At 42.5% G+C, this 23283-nt stretch overlaps 2 protein-coding genes and 1 long non-coding RNA gene across 7 annotated transcripts in view; 1 reads left to right on the top strand and 2 right to left on the bottom strand.

Annotated features, from left to right (window-relative positions):
• Positions 1–5059: 5059 nt before the first annotated feature.
• Positions 5060–9627, bottom strand: LOC143477767 (uncharacterized). Its single transcript, XR_013121630.1, has 2 exons — positions 9345–9627; positions 5060–6253 (listed from the first exon to the last, which is right to left on the bottom strand). It is a non-coding gene; the product is annotated as an uncharacterized LOC143477767 (long non-coding RNA).
• On the top strand, positions 7696–12966 carry igflr1 (IGF-like family receptor 1). Its single transcript, XM_076976512.1, has 7 exons — positions 7696–8103; positions 8199–8388; positions 8681–8738; positions 11123–11219; positions 11303–11401; positions 11948–12064; positions 12246–12966. Exons 1-7 carry the CDS (start codon positions 8019–8021, stop codon positions 12569–12571), a joined length of 972 nt encoding a protein of 323 aa, XP_076832627.1. The 5' UTR covers positions 7696–8018; the 3' UTR covers positions 12572–12966.
• A 232-nt stretch (positions 12967–13198) lies between these two features.
• Positions 13199–23283, bottom strand: part of kmt2bb (lysine (K)-specific methyltransferase 2Bb) — a 30692-nt gene continuing 20607 nt past the window's right edge. For 3 of the 5 annotated variants that reach the window (XM_076976037.1, XM_076976039.1, XM_076976036.1), the window contains exons 29-37: positions 20000–23150; positions 19207–19305; positions 18919–19028; positions 18509–18646; positions 17810–18062; positions 17580–17687; positions 17003–17086; positions 16604–16733; positions 13200–16407 (exon numbers count right to left, since the gene is read on the bottom strand). In XM_076976037.1, the coding sequence (XP_076832152.1) occupies positions 16132–16407; positions 16604–16733; positions 17003–17086; positions 17580–17687; positions 17810–18062; positions 18509–18646; positions 18919–19028; positions 19207–19305; positions 20000–23150 (4349 nt within the window). In that variant the 3' untranslated portion in view covers positions 13200–16131. Of the gene's footprint in view, positions 16408–16603; positions 16734–17002; positions 17087–17579; positions 17688–17809; positions 18063–18508; positions 18647–18918; positions 19029–19206; positions 19306–19999; positions 23151–23283 lie in introns of all 5 variants that reach the window. The other 2 variants (XM_076976038.1, XM_076976040.1) reach the window with 2 other exon arrangements.

The raw sequence follows: 23283 nt of genomic DNA on the forward strand, positions 1-23283 counted from the left end.
GTAGTTAACTCATCCATTACAATAGGTCACATGCCCAAATCCTGTAAATTAGCGATTATTAAACCTCTGATCAAGAAACCAAATCTTGATCCGACTGTTCTAATTATAGACCCATTTCGAACATATGATTTATATCTAAGATCATAGAAAAAGCTGTAGCCCAGCAATTATGCTTATATCTGCATAGGAATCACATATTTGAAAAGTTCCAATCTGGATTTAGGCCCCACCACAGTACTGAAACAGCCCTAGTTAAAGTAACAAATGATCTTCTTCTTGCCTCAGATCAAGGCTATATATCTCTGCTAGTGCTTTTGGATCTTAGTGCAGCTTTCAACACAATCACTAGATCACAGGATCATGCTAGAACGGTTAGAAAGCTGGGTTGGAATCTCAGGCACAGCCCTTTCATGGTTTAATTCTTATTTAACGAATCGCTATCAGTGTGTAAAGCTCAATAATATTCCGTCCAAATGCACAAAAGTGAAATATGGGGTCCTGCAAGGCTCCATCTTAGGACCACTGTTATTTACATTATATATGCTACCATTGGGCATAGTTATAAACAAACATGGTGTCAACTTTCACTGCTATGCAGATGACACCCAACTTTACATATCAGCCAAACCTGATGACAAACACAGTTTAGGAAAAATTGAGGCCTGCGTAAGAGATTTTAAATGCTGGACATCTCTAAACTTCCTCCAACTTAATGAGGACAAAACAGAAGTTCTCCTTCTGGGCCCAAAGGCCGCAAGACAGAAAATACCAAATCTAATGCTTAATCTCGCAGACTACCCTATTACGCCTGGCACAGTAACCAAAAATCACGGCGTCATACTCAACTCTGGCCTATCATTTGATAAATACATAGATAATACTACCAGGATAGCTTTTCTAAATCTCCACAACATTGCTAAGTTAAGAAATGCATTATCACAGCATGATGCAGAAAAATGGGTACCCGCCTTTGTTAGCTCCAGACTAGACTACTGTAACTCATTACTGTCAGGATACTCATATAGGAATCTAAATAAACTTCAAATAGTTCAAAATGCTGCAGCCAGAGTTCTGACTAGAACTAGAAAATTCAATCATATCAGACCAGTCCTCTCAGCCCTGTATTGGCTCCAAGTTAAATTCTGTATTGATTTTTAAATTATTCTACTGACTTATAAAGCACTGCACGGGCTTGCTCCTGATCACCTCCACTTTACACTTGGCACAATGCAGTCAGACAAGTACCCTTCTCCTGGCAACCTGGAATTCACTAAGCTCCTGAAAGCGACCCCTTCTTTCACAAATGTTTGGGGTTCCTGGAATGTACAGAAGCTCAGTTTTGCTAGGGTTGAGCTTCAAGTGGTGAGCAGTCATCCAAGCAATGTGGTCTTACTGTGCCCAGCCATGGTCCATGTCTTCTATGCTCCTGGCCCCATTGTGCAAGCCTCCCCTATCTGAGCGGAGTTTCCATGTTCTCCCCATGTCTGCGTGGGTTTCTTCCCACACTGCAAAAACATGCTTCTGTAGTCCATGCCTGACCACTATGTCTGGAATACCACTCAGAAGTGCCGTTACCCTTTGTGCTTTGTAAGTTTGCAGGCATGAGCTGGGTCAGCAAGAGGGGGCGTGTTTCATCTCTCTGTTTTTAGTTTTTTACAACTGCTAACGTGCGTTTCCCAATACTTGAGATACATTTTTAAAACTCTAAACACAGTAATAAATTTACTTCATACAAATAGCCAAATAGTTAATATCCTGTTCAATAGTACATTTTCTTAACTAAATACCAACTCTGCATTTCACAATGCAAACAAAGTTTTCTCTTTATACACCAACTTTGTTAAAACACAGCAAACCTGGTTCAGTATCCAATCATTCTTTCAAACACTAGCACAGATTCTCTATTCGAGATGAATATAGTCAATCACTGCACAACCACCGTCAAAAAACTAACATTTGGTGGCTATACAGAAACAGTATTACAAGTAATATTTTACTCTCTCCCAGCAAACAGACATTTTACAGTAACATCTGTTGTTTTCTTAGTCAGTTCATTTTTACTGTAATCTGCTTTATTTGGACTTTTTTTTCCAAATTTTTGCATTTTTGGCAACATACTGAGTGATATTTACTGCTAGGTACTACATGGAATGTAGATTAGACAAAAAAGGAGTCAGTAACAGTTTTGCAGTAAAGGTTATATTTTACTGTATTAGGGACATTATTATAAATTGTAGACTAACCCAAAAAATAATTACCATAATTATAAACACAATTAGCCATGGTCCCACATGTGTAAAAATACATACAAAAAAAGCCACACAAGGGGGAAAAAACAGGATACAAAACTGAACAGTCTTGTTACATGTAACGTAAGTGGTCTTCAGCAGTTGGCCACATGTTTTCATCCACATCACACCTGATGTTAGCCCTTGCCATGCACCTGGGATAGAAAAGCTTGGTATGCCTTATTCACCCCTGGCAGTCTTCAGCTCCATCACAAATGTCCTCGTGTTTCCACCCACCTGTTCCCTTTCTGCTTCTGGAACCAGTTGTTGGTAGAGTTCATTCAAAAACGAAAGAAGGGGGTCACTGTCAATCTGGCATTTGTGAAGGACCAAACCAGCACTTGAGATTGCAGGACAAATTGTTATATTTGCTCCTCTCTGACCCGATACATTACTGTACTTGATTTTATTTTATTGATCTATATGTGCAAAAAATGTGTATTACAGTAATAGCTTTTCAGCTGCCTTTGTTTTTTTTGCAGAACTTTGCATTTTATACATGTGACGATGGGTGCGGCGAGAAGGACGAGACACAGAATCCTCCAGTTTCCGCAAACGTCACTTTACTGATATATTGTGTTGCGCAATCAGCGCACGAGAAACATGTACATTGAACACAAAACGTGTAGACTCAGACAACGACGAGCACAGGACACTGCGCGAGCGCACATTAAATAGACAGACCACATTAGCCCCACGTGATTACGAGACGATTCACAGGTGAGACACATTATTCACACGACATAGCCCTCACCACGAAGTCCCACTGACGCAGACAAAGCACGTGGACAACGTTTTACACACGCCCAAAAGGGAGGGGCCGGGGTCCTCAACGTGACAGACGCCCCCTCCAAGGGCACTACCCGTCCCGGGGTGCCAACAGGACCGAGTGCCCCGAACCCACGGCGATGGGCGGATCCGACGCGCTCAGTCCTGCGTCTGGGAGGTGACCGCCCTCGGGGAAGCGTCCGCCACGGACCGCCTAGAACACCCTCCCTGGGAATACAGGGGAAAAGACGTTAGACAAACACAATGGAACAGACACGAATACACACACAGGTACATTCACGCACAGAGGAACAAGAGGGAAGAAGGGGTTTGGTACACATATGGGCAAACTCACGAACACTGGGACAGACACACATGACAGTGGCGCCAGGCTGCGTGCCAGGAGGAGGGCGATTAGGGGAGCGAGACCGGGAGCCACAGGTGCTGCAGGCGCTGCGGTGGGCGGTGCTCCTCCTGCCCTTGCTGCGAATCCTCCACCGGGCGCAGCGCGGTTGGCCGATGCGCCAGGTGCTGGGCGGCTGGCAGACTTGCCAGGAGCAGCGCGGCGGGCTGACGTGCCAGGAGCAGCGCGGCGGGCTGTCGCGCCTGGCACGCCGTGGCTGGCGTACGCGCCTGGTGCATCGCGACGGGCGGACTGGCCGAACGGGCCGTGTGGGTGGTCCCCTTCGGTCTCCATTTCCTCTTCATCCTCTTCTCCCCGGCTCCACTCCATGGACTGCTCCGGGCTGCCACCCCGGGAGCAGTCCATAGCACTGTCGCTGGTGCGAGCGGAAGAGGGTGTCCGCTTCCCTCTCACGGTCTCCGCAGACCTCTCTGAGGGGGGAGGGCTCTCTTCTTCCTCCGTGGTATAGGAGCCCTCGTCTTCCTCACCCCTCTCTGCGGTGCGAGAGGGGCACACGGGCGGAGGGAGGTAATCCTCATCCTCCGATTCCTCCTCCGACTCTGCCTCCTCCCTACCGTAGTCCAGGGTGGAGGCGGAGTCCTCCGACGGAGGGTACGTCTCTTCCTCCTCCCCTCCACCGTAGTCCACAGTGGAGGCGGAGTCCTCCGACTGGGGGTACGCCTCTTCCTCCTCCCCTCCACCGTAGTCCACGGTGGAGGCGGAGTCCTCCGACGGAGGGTACGCCTCTTCCTCCTCTCCCTCGCTTGGCGTATCCTCCTCCCCAAACTCGCTCTCTGAAGTGCTCTCCGTAGAGCAAAGCACGAACGCACCCATCCTCAGAGGTGAGGGTTCGCGGGAAGGAGAGGGGTGTCGCTCTCGCCATATCCGCCGTGCCTGCTCAAGGAAGTTGTCCGCTATCTCAGGGACGGAGGATTCCCGAGCCATGCGCAGCATATAGGCGCATAGCGGGTTGGCAGCGCTGGCCAGGAGAAGAGGCGCGATGGCGCCGCTTGCTGGCTTGATTGCCCCTCTTCGGTCGGGTGGCGTAGCCCGGCATTCTTGGGGGTGTCTCAGGTGGCTCGTCGTTCTGTGACGATGGGTGCGGCTAGAAGGACGAGACACAGAATCCTCCAGTTTCAGCAAACGTCACTTTACTGATATATTGTGTTGCGCAATCAGCGCACGAGAAACATGTACATTGAACACAAAACGTGTAGACTCAGACAACGACGAGCACAGGACACTGCGCGAGCGCACATTAAATAGACAGACCACATTAGCCCCACGTGATTACGAGACGATTCACAGGTGAGACACATTATTCACACGACATAGCCCTCACCACGAAGTCCCACTGACGCAGACAAAACACGTGGACAAAGTTTTACACACGCCCAAAAGGGAGGGGCCGGGGTCCTCAACGTGACAATACAATATTTAAAGTTTCTAACCTTAGGTTTTCATTTTTGACATGCTGTGTGCAAGCATTTGTCAATAAGACAAAAAATGACCCAGAATTTTGTTATTGAATAACCTTGTGTGTATAGAAAATGTAAGCATTATAGAAACATGTAAAAAAATGACTGCATTTTGTGCAAAAATCAATCAATCAAATTTTATTTATATAGCACTTTTTACAACAGTTGTTGTCACAAAGCAGCTTTACAAGTGCCGGGTCCTAGCCCCCAGTGAGCAAGCCAAAGGCGACAGTGGCAAGGAAAAACTCCCTAGTTTTTTGCATGAGGAAGAAACCTTGAAAGGAACCAAGACTCAGGGGGGGAACCCATCCTCCTCTGGCCGACACCGGTCACAATGACAACAACAACAATTTATACAGAAAGAAGAGAAAGAAAAGGAAAAAGATGTAATAATGTCCATCATGGTGTAGGCATCCGGTTTGGCAGGAGGTGGCCGGCACAGGATGGATCGCTGGTCTCCTCATCTCATTTTTCCTCAGGCAGGTGGGCAGCCATGTGGAGAAATGAAACAGGGAAAATTAGCGCTGCATGGGGACATATACAGGACAGATGAAATTATAAACATTTCTGGAGTGTGGCAGCAACTCCGGCATTAAGTTAAACTATTACAGCCTAGCTTAAAAAAAAGGCAGAACCAGAAGGTAACACAGGCTTGGGGGCATTCTGAGACAATGGCATCCATCCAATGCACTGTCAACAAACTTGAGTGACCTCGAGCAGTGACGGGATGACAGCACCAGCGCCCCAGTCTACCGTAAAACCCTTTGCCTGTGAACCCCTGGATCTGTACCTTTATCTAAGGGGGGATATTAATTATCAAACGCTAAACTAAATAAGTGGGTTTTCAACCTAGACTTAAAGATTGTTACTGTGTCAGAGTCCCGGACGCATTTAGGAAGATCATTCCAAAGCTGGGGGGCCTTACAAGAAAAGGCTCTTCCCCCTGCTGTTACCTTGTTAATTTTTGGAACTAATAAAAGACCAGCACCAGGGCCATTCCATTAGGCGATATAGGCAAATGCTAGGGGCGCTGGCTGTCCAGGGGGGCGCTCGCGTGAATGCGTTATTTATTTATTTTTATTTTTTACAAATGAACAATTCATAAATATGAAAACAAGCAAAGTCCACATAATCACAACTTCATTGTTTAATAATATTAGTCAAATTAATAATTATAATAGCACACGATACCCATCACCCGCGCAGCCCCCTCCCCCCGCTCGCTCTACGCACCTCGTTACTGTTTCTCTGGGTAAAAAACAACGCCACAGAGTGAGTGACATCTCTCTGGAAAGATGCCAAAAAGACGAAGTTCTCTGGTGGGGAGAAAAATGAGAGGAGGAAGAAGCCAAAGGTAATATAATATGGTGAATTACACTATACTGTATGTTGTACTTGAATGGTGCTTCGTTTTAATATGAGAATGCATGTTGATGTGTTTCCATCTTTGGCGGAGAATTTTTGTAAGCAGATCTTACACACTGACTCATATAGGTTTGCTGGCTCTCCCTTTTAATGCTGCCAATCTGTAGCAGTGGTGTATTTCTTTGAAACCAGTTCGCTTCATAACTAACACTCATCATCATTATGGCTTTTTCCCCTCTATATGATCCTAGTGAAAACCGCCACTCCATAACCAATCAGTGAGCTCCAACTGCTGACCCCGCCCACAGATCTTTTTAACGAATGCGCCAAATTTACAGAAGTACAGATTTGGCACGTTGCGTCACTTCACGTGGTTAATATACTGCCACAATTTTACAATACTGTCATCATACTGCCCAATCCTAGTAGGTGCTATTATTAGCTTAGCTCAGCAAGTTTTTTAAATAAATATATATTAAAACACACATATACTCCTCTGTTCTTTTCAGATGCACTTTTGAAATATTTTTTAATCCTGTTTCTACACATCCTGGGCCACCAGAAGACACATTGTCAACCTTATCACCTTCCAGTGAAGCAGCATTACACCATTATACCCCCTCCACCTCAGTACACCGATATTTATTTATTATTAATATTTAAAAGTTGTTCACTTTATCTAAAATAGTTTTAAAATATTTTTTGAGCAATATATTTCTTGTTATAAATAAAAAATATACTATAATACTATAATATAATACTATATATAATATAATACTATATATATATATATATGATACTATATATAATACTATATACTATAAATAAAAAATATACAAATATACTTGTTATACTTGTGACGCTCGGGGCTGGACGAAGGACGAGACACGAAATCCTTCTGGACTGACGTCACTTTTAGTTTATTCACAGATATTGCGCAATAGCGCTCGGAGAACAGAGATACACACACACAGCAACGTGTAGACTTTAGACAACGACGAGCACAGGACACTGCGCGAGCGCACATTAAATAGACAAACCACATTAGCCCCACGTGATCACGAGACGATTCACAGGTGAGACTTATTAATCACACGACAAAACCCTAACCACGTATATACACTAACGCAGACAAAGCACGTGGACAACGTTGACACACGCCCAAAAGGGAGGGGCCGGGGTCCTCAACGTGACAATACTGTAATATTTATAATTCATTTGGTTTTTATTTGTTTCTTATTTTACGGTGGTTTTCGTTCTAAAATAAAAAAGATTTTATCAAAAACATAAAGCTTTGCAGTGTATGTGTGAGTGTAAAACCAGATGACTGATGATGCAGGGGGCGCCAACCAAAATCTTGCCTAGGGCACCACATTGGTCAGGGCCGGCTCTGACCAGCACCCTGTGATCTTAGTGGAAAACAACATGAACTCTACTAATTGTATAGCCACTGAAGACTGATGTTGTGTTTACTGTGTTTAGAGTTTTGAAAATGTGACTACAGATTGGACAAAAGGAACGTTAGCAGTCGTAAAAAACTGTAATTTAACAAAGATTAACAGCGTTTGTTTCCTCCTTTTTCCTGTACGTACTGCCCCGTGACACCCTTCAATTGTATACACAGGCAATGTTCTCAAACACAGCAGTCTAATTTCCGCTGGAGGTTTGTGGACGTATTAGGCAAGCGCTCTACCGTAGCAGCGTTAGTGTACAACAATGTCGTCGTTTCGTTGTGGCGTTGAGGCTTTCTGGGATTCCAGTAGTTGTGTACCATGTCAAAAGCGCAACAAAATCAAGAAAGGTAAGTACCGAAATGGCTGCAATAAGTGGGGAACTGCTTGTAAAGTAATACAAAGACGTTTGAAGTATCACCAGGGTGACACAATTTCACCACAGGACACGAGTTTAATCCACACTGTGGACGATCAGATGATGGAGGATACAATTTGCCTTTGTACAAGTCTTGCCTCAATGGAACATTTAACGACGGATCATATCTTAAGTGCCAGCCTTGTCGCACTTGCCCACCGGACAAATTACTCTCACCGTGTACTAATACCTCTGATGCCCGCTGTTGTGAAAACGAGTAAGTAGCCGGACACAGCAATTCACCCGAATAGCTGTTTATACTACAATGATCGTATATTAGCAGTTGCACTACTAACCTAATTAAAGTAAACGCTTCAGGTTCTGATTACGGTTGATTAAGTTCACAGCCATACACACAGGACAAACAGGTCTCTCTTGTAAATGAGACGCCAAGTCTCGATGGGACTACCTATATAAATAAAGGTCTAATAATAAAAAATGTATTTGCATGTATGTTTGTGTATTGATAACTAAAGTAGGATTCCCACCGATTACTTGTGTTTACACAGACGAGAATGTGGAGGATTCACTACAGAAAGAAGCACAAGTGTGGAGTCCGTCACATTGGTAATAGGACAAATATAAATACACTCGGTAGAAAAGAAGGCTACGTTTGTTCATAAGAAAGTCATGGATAACTAAAAAAGACTGATCAAATAATTTAATTAAAACGTAAACATTTCCGCCGAGTTCCTTGTAGAAAACATTAATATGTGTAAATTTAAACATCAGTTTGGCTTTGTTGAATTATGTGCCTCACGCAGGTTTGTGATCTAACGTTAGGATCTACGTGCTTTTTCATAAAATCGATTTGTGTGATTTCGACGTTATCAAATCTAACTTATTTAAAATAGTTTAAAGTGACAGCCCGTATTTACATGAGTTGCAGTTCATGCCTATTTTAATAGGCTACCTAAATATGAATATTTGAATACCTAAAATAGCTTAAACTTATATGTACATAATACTATAAAAGGACAGCTTATGACTTTAGATAAATTAAAGGAAAAAATGTCATTCTGTTCAACTTCCGTTTCCTATCGTCATAAAAAGACGCTACGGCTTCATACGAAATAGATTAGAACGAGATAGGGTTCGGGATACATGCGCGCGCGCGCGCGCACACACACATACATATAACGTATACAGTGCTGGCCAAAAGTTTGAACACACCTTCTCATTCAATGCGTTATTTCCATAACGATCTTCATTGTAGATTTTCACTGAAGGCATCAAATCAATGAATGAACACATGTGGAGTTATGTACTTAACAAAAAAAAACTGAAAACATGTTTTATATTCTAGTTTCTTCAAAATAGCCGCCCTTTGCTCTGATTACTGCTTTGCACACTCTTGGCATTAACCCTGATAAGCTGATAAGGCACACCTGAAAACCATTTCAGTTGACTATCTCTTGAGGCTAGACTGTCATTATATCCAGATGCGCAAGATAAATGTCACGGCTTCCCTTCTCATCTTAGCCATATGTTTTAACTGTGTTCTGGTTTGAAACATTTCTGGACTCGGTATTTTACAATTATGTCCACTGTGCTTGAGGTAAATCTTCAACCGTGTCCACTGATCTTTATCCACCATATTTTGTCACTGACCCCTCATTTTATAGCTTAACTCTACACAAAAGGACATTATAGCCTTCGCATCCCTAATAGCTAGACCAGGGGTGTCAAACATACGGCCCGCGGAACCGGCCCGCCAGGGGTGTTCCGTCCAGCCCGCCGAATAAACCTGGATTAAAAAGAAGAATAAACTTCATTTTATTTAAAATCTGCAGTTCCTATATTGTCCTATATATGTGTTTTAGTCAGTTCTATCGCTTTCCCGCATTTTCTGTTGACCCTGGCACCCTCTTAAGTGAAATGTCTTTGTCAAAAAAGAGAAAAGTGAACAGTGTCAGATTTCAGAGTGTCAGAAAAATGGAAAGTTCATGTGTTCAGAATTGCTTCCCAGATGTGGAAAATGTCACTGTAATCAGTTTTTATGCATAATGCCCTTAAATGTTTAACTGAGTAAAAGTGTTGTTGAAATGGCACATACTTTAGTTAAAGGACAATTCATTTCATATAAAGATTTTTATATTTATATATTTCACATAAAAATTTTATAATTTACTTATTTGCACTAAGACAAAGAAAAAAGTGGACTTATTGTTAGTTCCATGTAATTTTGAAACGAGTTTACTGGTTTGGCCCCCTTGAGATCCGATTAAGTTGTATGCGGCCCCCACACCAAAATGAGTTTGACACCCCTGAGCTAGACATTCCTTAATAATGTGATGGATGTTTACCAAGTATCCTCCTATTTCCTGTTGGCTCGAGGATGTCATGTTTTTTTTTTTTTTTACTTGAAAAAATTAAATACACATTAAGAGGTTGCACAGCCGAAGTGGCAACCTTTTATTTCTTACTTCTCTAATTTGGAGGTTTTACCCTATTGACTGTGTGCTCTTTTCCTGTTTTGTGTTGTACCTTACATATTGCGCAATACATGGACGTAATTTTGATTTCAAAAGTGGGGGGGACATAGATTCGTCGCTATTTAAATATTTGGTTTTAACTGTAAAAACTGGGGGGGACCAAAGCTGGCTTTTGAAAAAGTGGGGGGGGACATGTCCCCCCTGTCCCCCCCCAAAATTACGTCCGTGGCACAATAACTAGTAATACGTTGGTCGTGGTGAGCCGAGTGGGTATGGGATGGAGTTGGGTTTTTTTCTCTTTCTGAGTCAAGTTTGTTAAAAAAATTTGAATACTTGAAATAGTATTTTTTTATGATTCCAATAAAAAGTATAATAATTAGTGAGTACAAACTCAGTGTTCACACCATTTGATTCTTGCATGGGTGCATCTTTATCGCTTCTCAACCTTTGAAGAATATCATTCCATATAAAAGACACCACGACCCAGACTGAACTTATATTCATCTCTTTTTTTAGGCACTTACAACAGGTCCAACAACAGACCAAACAACAGAACACAAGACAGATGAAGCATCTGCATCTCCTCAACTCAACTTAAACCATTCTAATATTTGTATGTTGGATAACAAAAAAAAAAGTCTGTATTCATGACTGATCTGTGTTTTTGCATGACAGCGTTTTTATACTTGTTTACAGTGGTCGGATTGGGGGCAGTGATCATCGTCGTGCTTATTTTTGTCTGCCTGATCTATCTGTTATACACGATTAAAAAGTGGAAACATCGTAGCTACAAAGGTAGGTGTAAAGGGGAAATCCAGTATCTTTCTTGTGGAAGAGAAAATTTTGAGTGTGTTTGTAATGACAGCTGTAAGCTTCTGTAATTGGGCAGTCATGGTCTGGTGGCAGGGAACTCTTGTGACCGGAGAGGAGTTTGTTCGATTCCCAGGCCCGAGGCTAGGGCTGCCCACTGCTCTGGGCACATGTGCACCACAGCCCCCTAGTAATCACTAGTGTGTGTGTGTTCTAACTGCACAGATGGGTAAAATGTGGAGGACAAAATTCGATTGCGGTGAAAAATCACAATTGACAAAATATGGCACATAAATGCAACCTACATCACCATTAGGCAAATTACTGCTGCTTTGTCATCTTAAATACCTTAAATATTAATGTCCTTGATCTTAATCCTTGAGATAATCATCCACGAGAGCTATATTCCTTTGATGAAATGTCAAAGTATGTTTGTAAAAATGTTAAATGTTCATTCTGTTGTGCTATGTGTTAAAGCCAGTTGAGCTTTAACAATGCATATATACAAGATATTTTTCTCCTGTTCGAAAGGGAAAAAATGGATTAATGGAAGAAGCAATGTTAGCATAGAAGATGCCAATACATGTTTAACATATGAGCCCAGACAAGACAATGCTGAGGAACCCCTGAATATAAACTTCCTCCTGAGTGAGTATCCAAAACCCATTAAAAACACAATACTGAGACGTACACTCAGCATAGTAACAGCTTCAGTACACAGTTTTGACACTCATTTCCTGTGTAGTACGCTTCAATCTGATCTTCAGTAAACACCCTTGATCTACGGGGTGGTTGGATGATGCTCCATCTTTGGTTTGCATCCCACCAGCTCCGGAAATCCAGGCTGCTTCTCTTCAGACGGTGCTGAACAATCTGGATGTGGTAGAGGAGCTCGTCTTCCTGCTGGACCCAGACACCCCTGGCATGAAGAGCACCCGTCACCTCGCTGCAAGCTGCTCCATCCCCTTCACATGGATCAACTACGCCTATTCCATGAGAGACAGTAAGAGTCCCCTTATAGCCGTGTTGGAGAGGCTGATGGCCAGTCACCCCCACTGGAATGTGGGTCACTTTGCTGGCCTGCTCAGTAACATCGGGCGCAACGATGCCGTGCTTGTGCTCGGGAAGCTCACTTTAACCCCGGAGGACGTTTAATTTAGAGTCGTGGAGCTGTGTTTACATCGTGTTTTATGGCCGGGTTTTACTGTTTTTCCAAATTTTGACCTTTTGTGGCCATCTATTCTTAGCATTGTTAAATCAATGTAAATGTTACTTAATACTCTTCATATGCCATATATGTGGATATCATTGACCTCAACATGTTTATTTGTTCTACTGAAAGTTACAAACTCACCTTGTGGTTCTTTTGTTCTACTGGACTACTTGGTTTGTTATTGATGTTTGAATATAATGCAAAACTGTTTTTTCCTGATATATATTAGCAGTCAAAAGTTTGGAGATACCTGACTAAATACATGTTCTTAATAGTTAAAAAAGGCATTTTAATCTAATGGATTATGCTTAAATTCCTTTATAAACACAAATATAATTTGGTAAAGGTGTTGTGACTTAATTCTCCACCCACACACACACACACTTTTAAATGCACCCTCAGCAAACAAGTTTTATTTCAGAACTTTAGTTCCTCACTCTACAAGAGTTCTGCATGTGTGAGAATGTCTTCAGGACAGGACACCAAGAGCGTGCAAAGCGGTTATCAAAAATATAGGATACTTAATATGTCTAATATTAACTAATACAGGGGTGGCCACTACGTCGATCGCGAAGCGTCGGTCGATCGTGAAGGAATGTGCGTAGATCGCGTGACATAAAAAAAGTAGTGGATGAATTGCCCATCTGCACTGATGGTTGTATTTTGATTGACATTCATGGTAGCCAATTTGACACATGCTAACCCCCCGCCCCGCTCAACAAATTACGTCCAAATCCACTTGGAATACAATTTTTTGTTCAAACATTGTAACATCTTTATTAAGCAAATAACATTATAAATAAAAAAGTGCATAGAAAAATTAAACAGGTTTAGAAATATGTATACAATTATTTACAAACTTAGGGTACTTTTGTACAACGTAGTAAAGACACACGTTCTCTTTTTTAAGTCTTTTTTCCAACACAATATTTTTTTAAAATAACCCTACGTAGGAACATACAGTTTTTCCACACAACTCTGGGCGACAGATGGGCACAGAAGGTCTTGACCAGTGCTTTGCATCCTTCATTGCACACAGGTCAAATATGCAGGACATTTAAGACCAAGCCATATTGTATTCTCTTCTAGGTTTTGCATTAGTATTCTTTGACAGTCACTCTGAACAGCCTGAGGTAGAATCCTTGCAAGTTCAGGGGGGTAAAAAAAATAAAAGAAGATGAAATCAGCTTGGTTCATGATATAGATGTAGAAAAAGAGGAGGGGACAGAAGGCAAGGGACTGACCACATCGATTGGCTGAGAGGGCTGTCACATTATTGTGACTGCTTCCCACTCCATTGCTGCTCCTTTCTAAAAGGCTTTTAATCTAGCGAGCATTCTAGAAACTGGCAGATATTCCTTGCAGTTAGTCAGGGGGAAAAAAAAGTTCACCCAAAGTATGTGGCCACAGTTCACAAGTTAAAACGAGAACTAAAAGCATAATTAAAACGCCCAAAACACCACCTTAAAAAGGCTGCACCGCCAGAACTCACCCTCAATGAATGTTTAAGTCAAAAAGACAAGAAAACAATAAAAGAGTAAACAAATGAGAAGCACTGACGAGACCGTGACCCTGTTGAAAGCACACAAAGTCCCATAATCTAAATACAAATAGCAATAAATATGACAGCCATAAAGCTTGAGCAATGTTGTCTTTTCTAAGACACATACAATGGCATCAGTTTATCTGCTTTTCCTCATGATGGAAAGTAACAGAACTGTCTCATGCCCAGAGATAAAGGGACATCAAGGTGCCGAGTGCTAGGTGGGTGATAGCAGAAAGATCAGTAATTTGTCACCAAGATGCAGAGAGCAGAATTTGTCAGAACATTAAAGACTGCCTCTGAAAACCTGTGGTCAGAAGAGATTTTCTTGGGCAATTGTAAGGGGCAGAATCTCTATGAGCAGCACATAAAATGTGCAAGCGCAGCACAGAAATTAGTAAAAAAGTAACAGACCGGTCAAAATACCTGTAAGAGATGCAAAGTGACTGCCCACGTGCACTCAAGTAGTGTCTGATCTTATAGCAGAGGGGAAAGTCCCCCCCCCCTTCTCCATACCTGAAGTTGCTTGCAAAAAATGCTAAACATACAGGGCTCTCTACCCATTAACCGTCAAGTACTTAAGTATGTAATTCACAAATAAAGTTCCTTAAACTGCAAGGAATGAAAGAATTAATGAAATGATTGATTTCCCTCCAATAATTTTAGTTACATCTAGCACCATGAAGACCAAAGGGAGAGAATAAATATGGGCATAAATGTTTAGCTGAGACTATACAGCAGCAGGGCCCCAAGATGGGAGACAAATATTTCCATAAGAGAAAACAAGTTCAATCATCTCAAGAGTTGGAAACAAATTGGGATGGATTAAAAGAAAAGGAGGAAAAAAAAAAACCCAAAAAAACAAAACTAGGCTTATCATCAAGGGTTTTCTAATGAACAATTACAGCAATGGCTTCTCAAAGAGGGCCTTAAAAGACTTTACAGGCTGATTCAAAGCATTCAATGGAAACTGTCTTATCGAATGCTCTCTGAACGGAATGAATCGACATGATGTATTGCAGGGGTTCACAGCATCTTCCTGAGCAGTATAAAGCCTTTTCTTCTCCTAAACATCTATTCTATTCTATATTATAGTATGAATACCACACAAACATCTCAGTGTGTGTATATATCATTAGTAATATATTCAATTACAGAATATTCTCACTGCCACAAAACTACATCGATTTGCACTTTTGCAGGAGTATTGGTGTGTATTTAAAGAGGTTATGGGCTGAAGTCTCTTTGAAGAGCTCAGGAGTCCAACGCTTCAGTGGTCCATCTGCTGATACTGACACTGTATTGCTGACTGCAATCTCAATGTTTTTAAAGATGCACAGACCCTTTGAAAGTTTTCTCAGCCAAGAGATAACGTCTCCTTCTGCACAACCCCAAAGAGAGTGGTTTTTAATTTCAACAGAAAAACGAATTCTTAAAGCGACTAAAAGCCACTTTGCAATATCTGTTTTTCCTGGATGTGCAATTTCTGATTAATAATAGGCTATGATTAGCTCTTAGGTTTTGGGACACAAGTAAGCAGAAGTTGAAAGGAGAAAAACATTAAATCACAGGGGACGTGCTTTGTCTCTCAAACCATGACCGCATTTGCCGTTCCATTTGCGCTTGTGCAACTCCTGCTCCCTGGCACGCTATGAGGAGGAAGTGTACGTTTTTCATGAAGATGTGAGAACTGGAATTAAAAACCCATATGACTCTGCATATTGGGCATACAGGATGGTTAGCTGGCTGATGTGACTTCCTCATGCTGTATTTGGACAGTGTTGTGCACGTCCCTGGATCACCCCAAGTTTCTGGAAACCTGCGGGACCTTTTAGCAAAAAGATCACAAATTAACTGCCCCTCTGGGAAATCCCAGCATACCTTTCTGGACCGCCTCTGCTTTATTGCCTGTGCACTCTCCTCCCTCGCCCTGCCCTCGTGGTCCTGCACGTTTTCCTCTCAGTTCAGGAACCGTCGGCACCGCCTGGCTCCGCAGTTGCAGCTGAGCTTGTTGCTGGCGTCCTCGATGGGGAATTTGTAGTCATAGGTGAGCTCCTCCCCACGGTAGATCTTGCGCAGGGCAAAAATGACGATATGCTTCTGGCCCTCGACGTTAATGACTCGTGAGTAGCAGTTGGGCTCGCACGAGTGGTTGATGAAACGCGCAGCGTTGCCATGCATAGTCGCATCCACCACGTCAAAATCATCGATCCGAAACATGTAGCAGCCAATGCCCTGGAAAACCAAGTTAATTTACATACCCAAAAAAGACGCAGAAGGGCGTAATTCTATTTTTCATGACTAGCGGAGATACAAATGCATGTCAGACAACCACAGGTCAAAAATTTATTTTAAATGAACTCATCCTTAAATCCACTTTGACTAAAACTGCGAGTGAGAACTGGTATAATGTTAATTGCCTTTCGGTTACCTTTCCATCATAGTATTTCTCTCGTTTGTCTGTCAGAACAGAGCGGATGACTATGCCAGAGTATTCGATGACCATTTCGCCTGCTTCAATGTTTCTCTTGCAGAAGAGCCCTCGTCCATGAATAGCAGACCTGAGGTTGTAGTGAGACATTATTCAACTTAAATGGTGGTGGAAAGTAATATATTTCATTCTACCATGCTGGGTGCTCATTTGAATATTCAAATAATTATTTTTAAACTTACCACTAATGGCACCTTTTAAAAATATTTTAGGTTCCTCCAATGATAGTACGTATTTTTCCCTCTTAAATGTAATGGTAACAGCACTTTAAGTGCTTGTGAAACTTAAAAAGAGAACTGAAACCATGACCAACTTCCTGTCAAGTTACTTCTAACCCACCTGTAGACACCAACAGCTTCTTTTGACGTCCTTTCTAAGTGTCTAAAGCGCATCGCCATTGGAAGTTCCAAGCTTGTGGCTCGTCTGTTCAAAGTCAAAGGTCATATAATAAATGTTTTTTATATAAACATTAATAAATGTTTTTTATATAAACATTTACCATTGAAAGGTTTGTTTTAAACACTTAAAATTAAACAATCATCATTACAAGTAATACTTGAACAGTCTGACTGCAATATTGTGATGACTACAGTTAAAAGGAGAGCTAACAAATAGGCATAAATACTTGAATTCAACAGAAATGTACAAGGTACTTAAGCATACAGTTGATTGTATAAAAATAGCTCTTATAACTCAAAGCCTATAACTCTTATAAACTGCAAAGCCTATAGTTGGCATGTCCCAATAGAGACTTTAATGCAATAGTTTGAATTGTACTGAAGCAGTCTAATGTCATCATCCTTACAAGATATACTGATGAACTAATGTAATTAACTATTTCCAGGACTTAACCGACTAACTCAAGTATAAATGTTGGAGTTCTAATCAACATTAATTCTAAAATATGACAACAAACCTGCTGGATTTGAGAAGAACATCATCCTCCTCTTCATCATACAGGTCAGTGTCAGGAAGCTGTCTGTGCTGGGAAGCTAAGAAGTTGAACATGTCGAAGGTAGACTTCCTGTGATGCACAGAAAGATAAGAATGGTTTTTTTTAAAGGTGTGAATCACAGGCACATTTAAAGATTGTTTTCCCCTTTTCACCCCCTCGATACTACTTCTATGTACAGAATCTGCAATTACCTCAGGTAGACCTCAGAGCGAGCACAACCACTGGGGTTAATGGGCAGGTCCTCCTCTTGGCTGGCCTGCTTATGGAAGCGGAAAGGGTGGCGCAGGCAGCGCTTAGCCCCTTGGAGCTGCTCCACCAGGTAAACCACAGCATCGTGCACCAAACCCATCATACGAGCACCAGTTATTCCAGTGAACGAGAGCTGTCGTAACCTGGCTGCAGCTCGGGCCTCCTGCACCCCATCGATCACTGCCCTCCATGCCACTGAGACGGAGACACGAGACGGGTGGGACAGGGACACAAATGAGTCAATGAATCCCAGTGTTACTAATCAGAAAGGATGTGAAACACACCAGAATGATGCACGTCTTAATATTTTCCCAGTATTGAGGAAGGTTTGAGTAATCACATTTTTTTAACCAGATGCAGAAGATATGCAAGTCTACTGCAGAAAAGTTAATAAGACTTTGCTGAGTACCAAGAAAAATAATTTCCTGTGGTTGTTTTTTAATAACTCATATCCTTCCCTCCCTTCCTGATCCCAGATACATTCACGAACACATTTCATGAGCAAGAATGTTTGTACATATAAGAGATTTGTCTGTTACAATACAGGATGCACTACACAGCACAACTCGCTGTAACAATCTAAAATTAGAGAATCATCCATAAAATAAAGACAAAACAAAGGTCACAGAAAGTCACATTACCCTCAATGCTATCTGACTCAACACTGAAGCCATCATCACTGGATATCTCAAAACGCAGGTGGGGCTGGTCTCCTCTGAGTGGGAAGCAATCTTCATCATCCGAGACAGGCATTTCATCATCTGAGCAAGAGATCATCCCTGGTGGGACAGTCATGTTTTGCATGGTTTTACATCAGTGTTTCTCAATCCAGTTCTTAAAGTTCACCAGATAAGTTTCACATTTATGCTCTAAACTAATTGTTGGAAATTTGGATAGTGCAAAGTTGTGGAATGTGTGGTGCCCTGAGGACTTGGTGGGGACGCACTCACTTACACGACATCATAGGGAACAAAAAGAAAATCAAGAATCAAGAAGAAATCAACAGGTCGGCCAAAAACAGGTTTGAACTGTATGACACGCTGATGCATACCTGAGTACTTGTTCCAGTCACACAGTGAACTGCGTCCAGTGGCATCCCAGGCCTGCGATTTACCGCTTTCAACACCCCGGGCCACTGAGAAATTATCCCAGAGTCCCGGCCTTCAGCGAAAGGAGAAAAGAATGAGTCTTTTAAGACATATAACCTTAAAACTCCCAACATACACAACCATAAATGAGCAGGCACAATTAAACACAATTGAATAACAGGCAATGTAGCAGTAATTTCAATAATTCATAAAGTGCATACAAAAACAACCTGCATAAAATGAAGGTATACCTTGCACTCTCAGAGTCACTACTTCGCTCTTCAATGAGCTTATCCAAGTCGAGGATCCCTTTGATGGTTGGAGTTTTGATCCGAACTCCCCCGCATCTGCTACACAGATAAAGAAAAACACAAACTTCACCACTTTGAAGATTTACCTGACACTTACCAAATCAAATACACTAGTTAAAAACAGCTCCCATACAACATACCATCACAACAAATAACTGATTTTAGTATATTTGCTAATTTTATAGATGCAATGTCCATACTTAGTTATTTGTTAGTTATTAGTTATTTACTATGTATTATTCATATTTTAGAATATGATTAATTATCATATAAATTATATGATTCTACATTATGTTATATAAATGATGAAGTATTATTTATAATAGTTACTAATTATTTTTAGCAGTCCAGTCAATGCAAAGCAAAACTGATATTCCTCAGATTTATGCCTCATGGAACACACATGTGCAAACTTCAGATAAACCCACATGATGTTGTCAGACTTTTACTGCTCTGGAAACATTTCAGCTACCTGCTTTAAGACAAACATTACTGTCTGCTATGGCAAAAACAGTTTGGCAAAGATATTTATATTATTTTAGATATGTGTAATGCCACAATGCTATAACAAAAAAATACATTAATCTAACTGTAAGCACTCAAAATTACAAGCAGTATTGTCTGCAATAAGTTAGGGATTCACTGATTATCCAACACTATTTTGTGAATGCATGAAGATGAAAAACCCTAGATTTAAACAATGTTGGATTTATGTTTCTTCAATCGTTCTTACCTAGCCAGTGAACTTATTTTGCGTTGATCCTCCAGAACACAGGACAACTCTGGCTCTAAAAAGTCAGATTTTGACTTCTTGGTGGCAATGCGGTCAGAAATAGAGGACACCCTCTTCATTCGAACTTGCTTTGGTCTAGAAGATGCTGACTGCGGGGTAGATGGTGGTGAAGTCGTGGACTCTGGTTCAATGAGGATGCCGGGAGGTAGAACCACAGAACTGAGTGACTGAGCTCTGCCTACAACACTGGGATTACGAGGTGAGGAAGGGCTCAGGATTCGGGCACCACTTCGCTTGGGGTCATAATAGCTGGCCATAGCTTGGTTGATAATGGCTTGAGCACTGTCTGCTTGATTGTCTGATGGCTTGCCAGATGAACCGGGCATGGTACTAGACTTAGATTTCCGAGTTGTCGAGGGTTCCTTCTTTTTCCTTGGCTTCTTTATTCCTGGTACAGTGCCATCAGCAGACTTTGCATTTTGCCTTGACTTTTTGACTTCCTTTGGGGCTGCCGTTCCATTGCTATTAGCGGTGAGGAGCTGGGTGATTGTATTGGAATTCTGAATTACAGGCGTTACCATTCTGGGATCTTGGGCTGGGATGGCAGCTCCAGAAACTATGGGCACGTTGCCTGCTGCTGCCAAAGTAGCAGATAGAGCATTGCTTTGCAGAAGGTTGGCGATTTGTGTAACACAGTTGTACGAAGGCGAGTTGGGCGTGGGCAGTTGGAAGGTGTTGCTTTCAGGGTTTTTGACAAATATTTGGCCAAGACGATTAACAAGTAAAACGTGAGGGGTAGGATCCACATTGGGTCCTCCAACCTCCTTCACAGTGAGAATTGCATGACCTGGCAATGCTTGAGCTACCTGCTGTTGAGGCTCCAGCATTGGTCTTGGAGTTGAAAAGTTTATGGAAATTGTACGTCCTGGGGTGGCTTCCTTTTGCATAGGCATTGAACTATAGCCATTAACAACAACAGGGCCAGAGGCTGGTTGAATAACAGAGGGCACTGACTGGCACTGAGTAGGTTGGGAGGCTGCAGAGGGGACAACAGTAACTGTTGCTGAGCCTACAGACTGGGTGTACGTAGGGTACACAGGAGTAGCCAGTGCGCCTGAAACAGGCCCAAGAGACGCAAGAGGCATGCCAGTGCCTGATGCTGCAGGAAGCAATGACTCTTGCAGGGGAGGCAGGTCAGCAGGCACATAAGGCATTGCTCCACTGGGGGCCGGTGGAGCTTGGTGACTTATGTCTGAAGGTGACAGCAACTTGCTTCTAAAGCTTTCCATTGGTGGGAGGACCGCTTTCCCCTCAGTTGATTGGACAGGGTAAAAAGAAATATTTGTGGAAGGTGCAGAATTTGAAAATGACACAAAAGAAGGCTGCAAAGACAGACTGGTTTGCAAAGACTGAACGGAGGATGTAAACCTGACTGTTTCTGTAGCGGCTGTTGAAGACGGGAGCTTTGCATCTGGCACTTGAGCTTGGCTTCCATTTACTGGATCTGTAATAGTGGCTTCTGACACACCATCTGACAAGCTATTTGGGTAAATCATAGAGCCATCTGCAGAGGAAACAAAGTGCCCACTGTTATGATCCAAGTAGATTTCTTTTGAGTCTTCAGGTCCCTGTGTATCAATTTGAGTATCTTCCCGAACTGGGACCAATTCTGTAAAACAGGCATTGGGCGAGGGAGGGTCACATGTCTCCAGAACTAAGGGTATACTAGAGTCTATAACTAAACTAGGGGCTTGAAAACTATCAGTGAAAGTGGAATATGCTGTATCTGTTTCCTTTGGCACAACAAAACTTGTCTCTTGAGGGGTTGTGAGAGAACCTGACTGAAAGGTCTGACTGATAAAATCTGTGTTCTGGTATGTGTCCTGCAACACTGATTTCCTGTCATTTGAAGAGGATGTGGATACATTTACTTCAACAGTGTTCTTAGTTTGATGTGGGATCTCTTTAGAAAGAGTTTCACTGGGAGAATTTTTATCAGCAGTACCAACAAAGGATAGAGACCCAAAAGGTTTGGCTGGAGGTTGCATTTGACTACTAATGGATGATGAATCAAAGACAGGACTTGGCAGGTCCACACACAGCCCATTACTGGTCCACTGAGACTGGGGTGGTTTCTGAACCTGACCTGGGTTCTTCAAATTCTGGGTATTACTGCTGGTGACACTTGCATCACTCTCAGTTCCATCATCTACACCATCCAGTTGTGAAATTGATCTTGCAGATGATGAAGTGTGTGATGGATCTCTTGGGGTCTTGCATGCAACTATAGTCCGGGAAAAGTCAAAATAGTTTCCCATATCCTCATCGTCAGAGGAACTGTTTCCCCAATCCTCTGCACAAGGGTCTGTAGCACGAGGTAATCTTTGGGCCGATACCTTTTCCTTGATATCATCTACCTCTCTGTCCCAAAACTCCTCTTGGTTTTCTTCACCTTCAACAACAATCTGCTCACTGCAGTTCATGGGCACACCCTCATTGACTACCGCTTCCTCAATTTCAAGCTCAGTCTTCAGTTCTGATACCTCAGTCAGATCTGGTCCTAGGTGGAAAGGGTTATAGGGGAAGTCCTTATCGGTGACTAGGTGACTACCCCTCTCTGAGTCCACAGTGTCCACGAAGGGTGAGGTTCCATTTTCTGCAGGCAATTCTTGTGGAGATGCCATGAAATTGTGTGGCAGTTCTGCCGAGTCTAACTGATTAAGCTCAAAAGGCAGCCTCGGTCTTGTAGAAAGGAGGGTAGGAGAGGAGAGGGATCGGTTAGAGGAAGGGGTGCTGCCAATGCCACCTTGCCATGTGGGCTGTGGAAACAGTCCTGAGGTAGAATGGGGTACCAGTAATCCGGAACCCCGGGCAGAGGAAGCACTTCGACCCACAGGGCGGGCTGATGAGGAGGTTAAAAGGTTTTCAGTAGCACCAAGGGGGAAAACTGGGGAGGTAGGCTGGGTGGTCTTAGAGTGGTGGGAACCCCCAGCTCGAAGGCTAATGGAGCCAGTGTTCGATCCCAAAGTAGGGCAGGTTACGTGTCCACGAATGCCAGTATTCTGTGAGTGCGGGCTGTGCCTCCGTGGTCTGCGAGTTTCATCTAGATCACTAATGGTCAAAATGTGATGGGGCTTGGACGGTGCTGTTCCTAGTGAGGATAAAAAGGAAACCCGTTAGTTTTCACTGGATAAATTTCTTCACACAAAATAGAGGTTGTGCTTGTGCATGTGATATTCTGAATACATGGATTATTCTGCTAGTAACTGGACAGAGGTGCAACA

Source organism: Brachyhypopomus gauderio, chromosome 16, assembly GCF_052324685.1.
Source record: "Brachyhypopomus gauderio isolate BG-103 chromosome 16, BGAUD_0.2, whole genome shotgun sequence".
NCBI classification, from domain to species: Eukaryota; Metazoa; Chordata; class Actinopteri; order Gymnotiformes; family Hypopomidae; genus Brachyhypopomus; species Brachyhypopomus gauderio.

What these genes read in the sequence shown, in the direction of transcription:
- igflr1 (XM_076976512.1), top strand. Translation starts at nt 8,019, where the DNA reads ATGTCGTCGTTTCGTTGTGGCGTTGAGGCTTTCTGGGATTCCAGTAGT. An exon ending in CTTAAACCATTCTAATATTT is followed by an intron (nt 11,220 to 11,302) that starts GTATGTTGGATA and finishes ACTTGTTTACAG; the next exon opens with TGGTCGGATTGGGGGCAGTG. An exon ending in GAAACATCGTAGCTACAAAG is followed by an intron (nt 11,402 to 11,947) that starts GTAGGTGTAAAG and finishes CCTGTTCGAAAG; the next exon opens with GGAAAAAATGGATTAATGGA.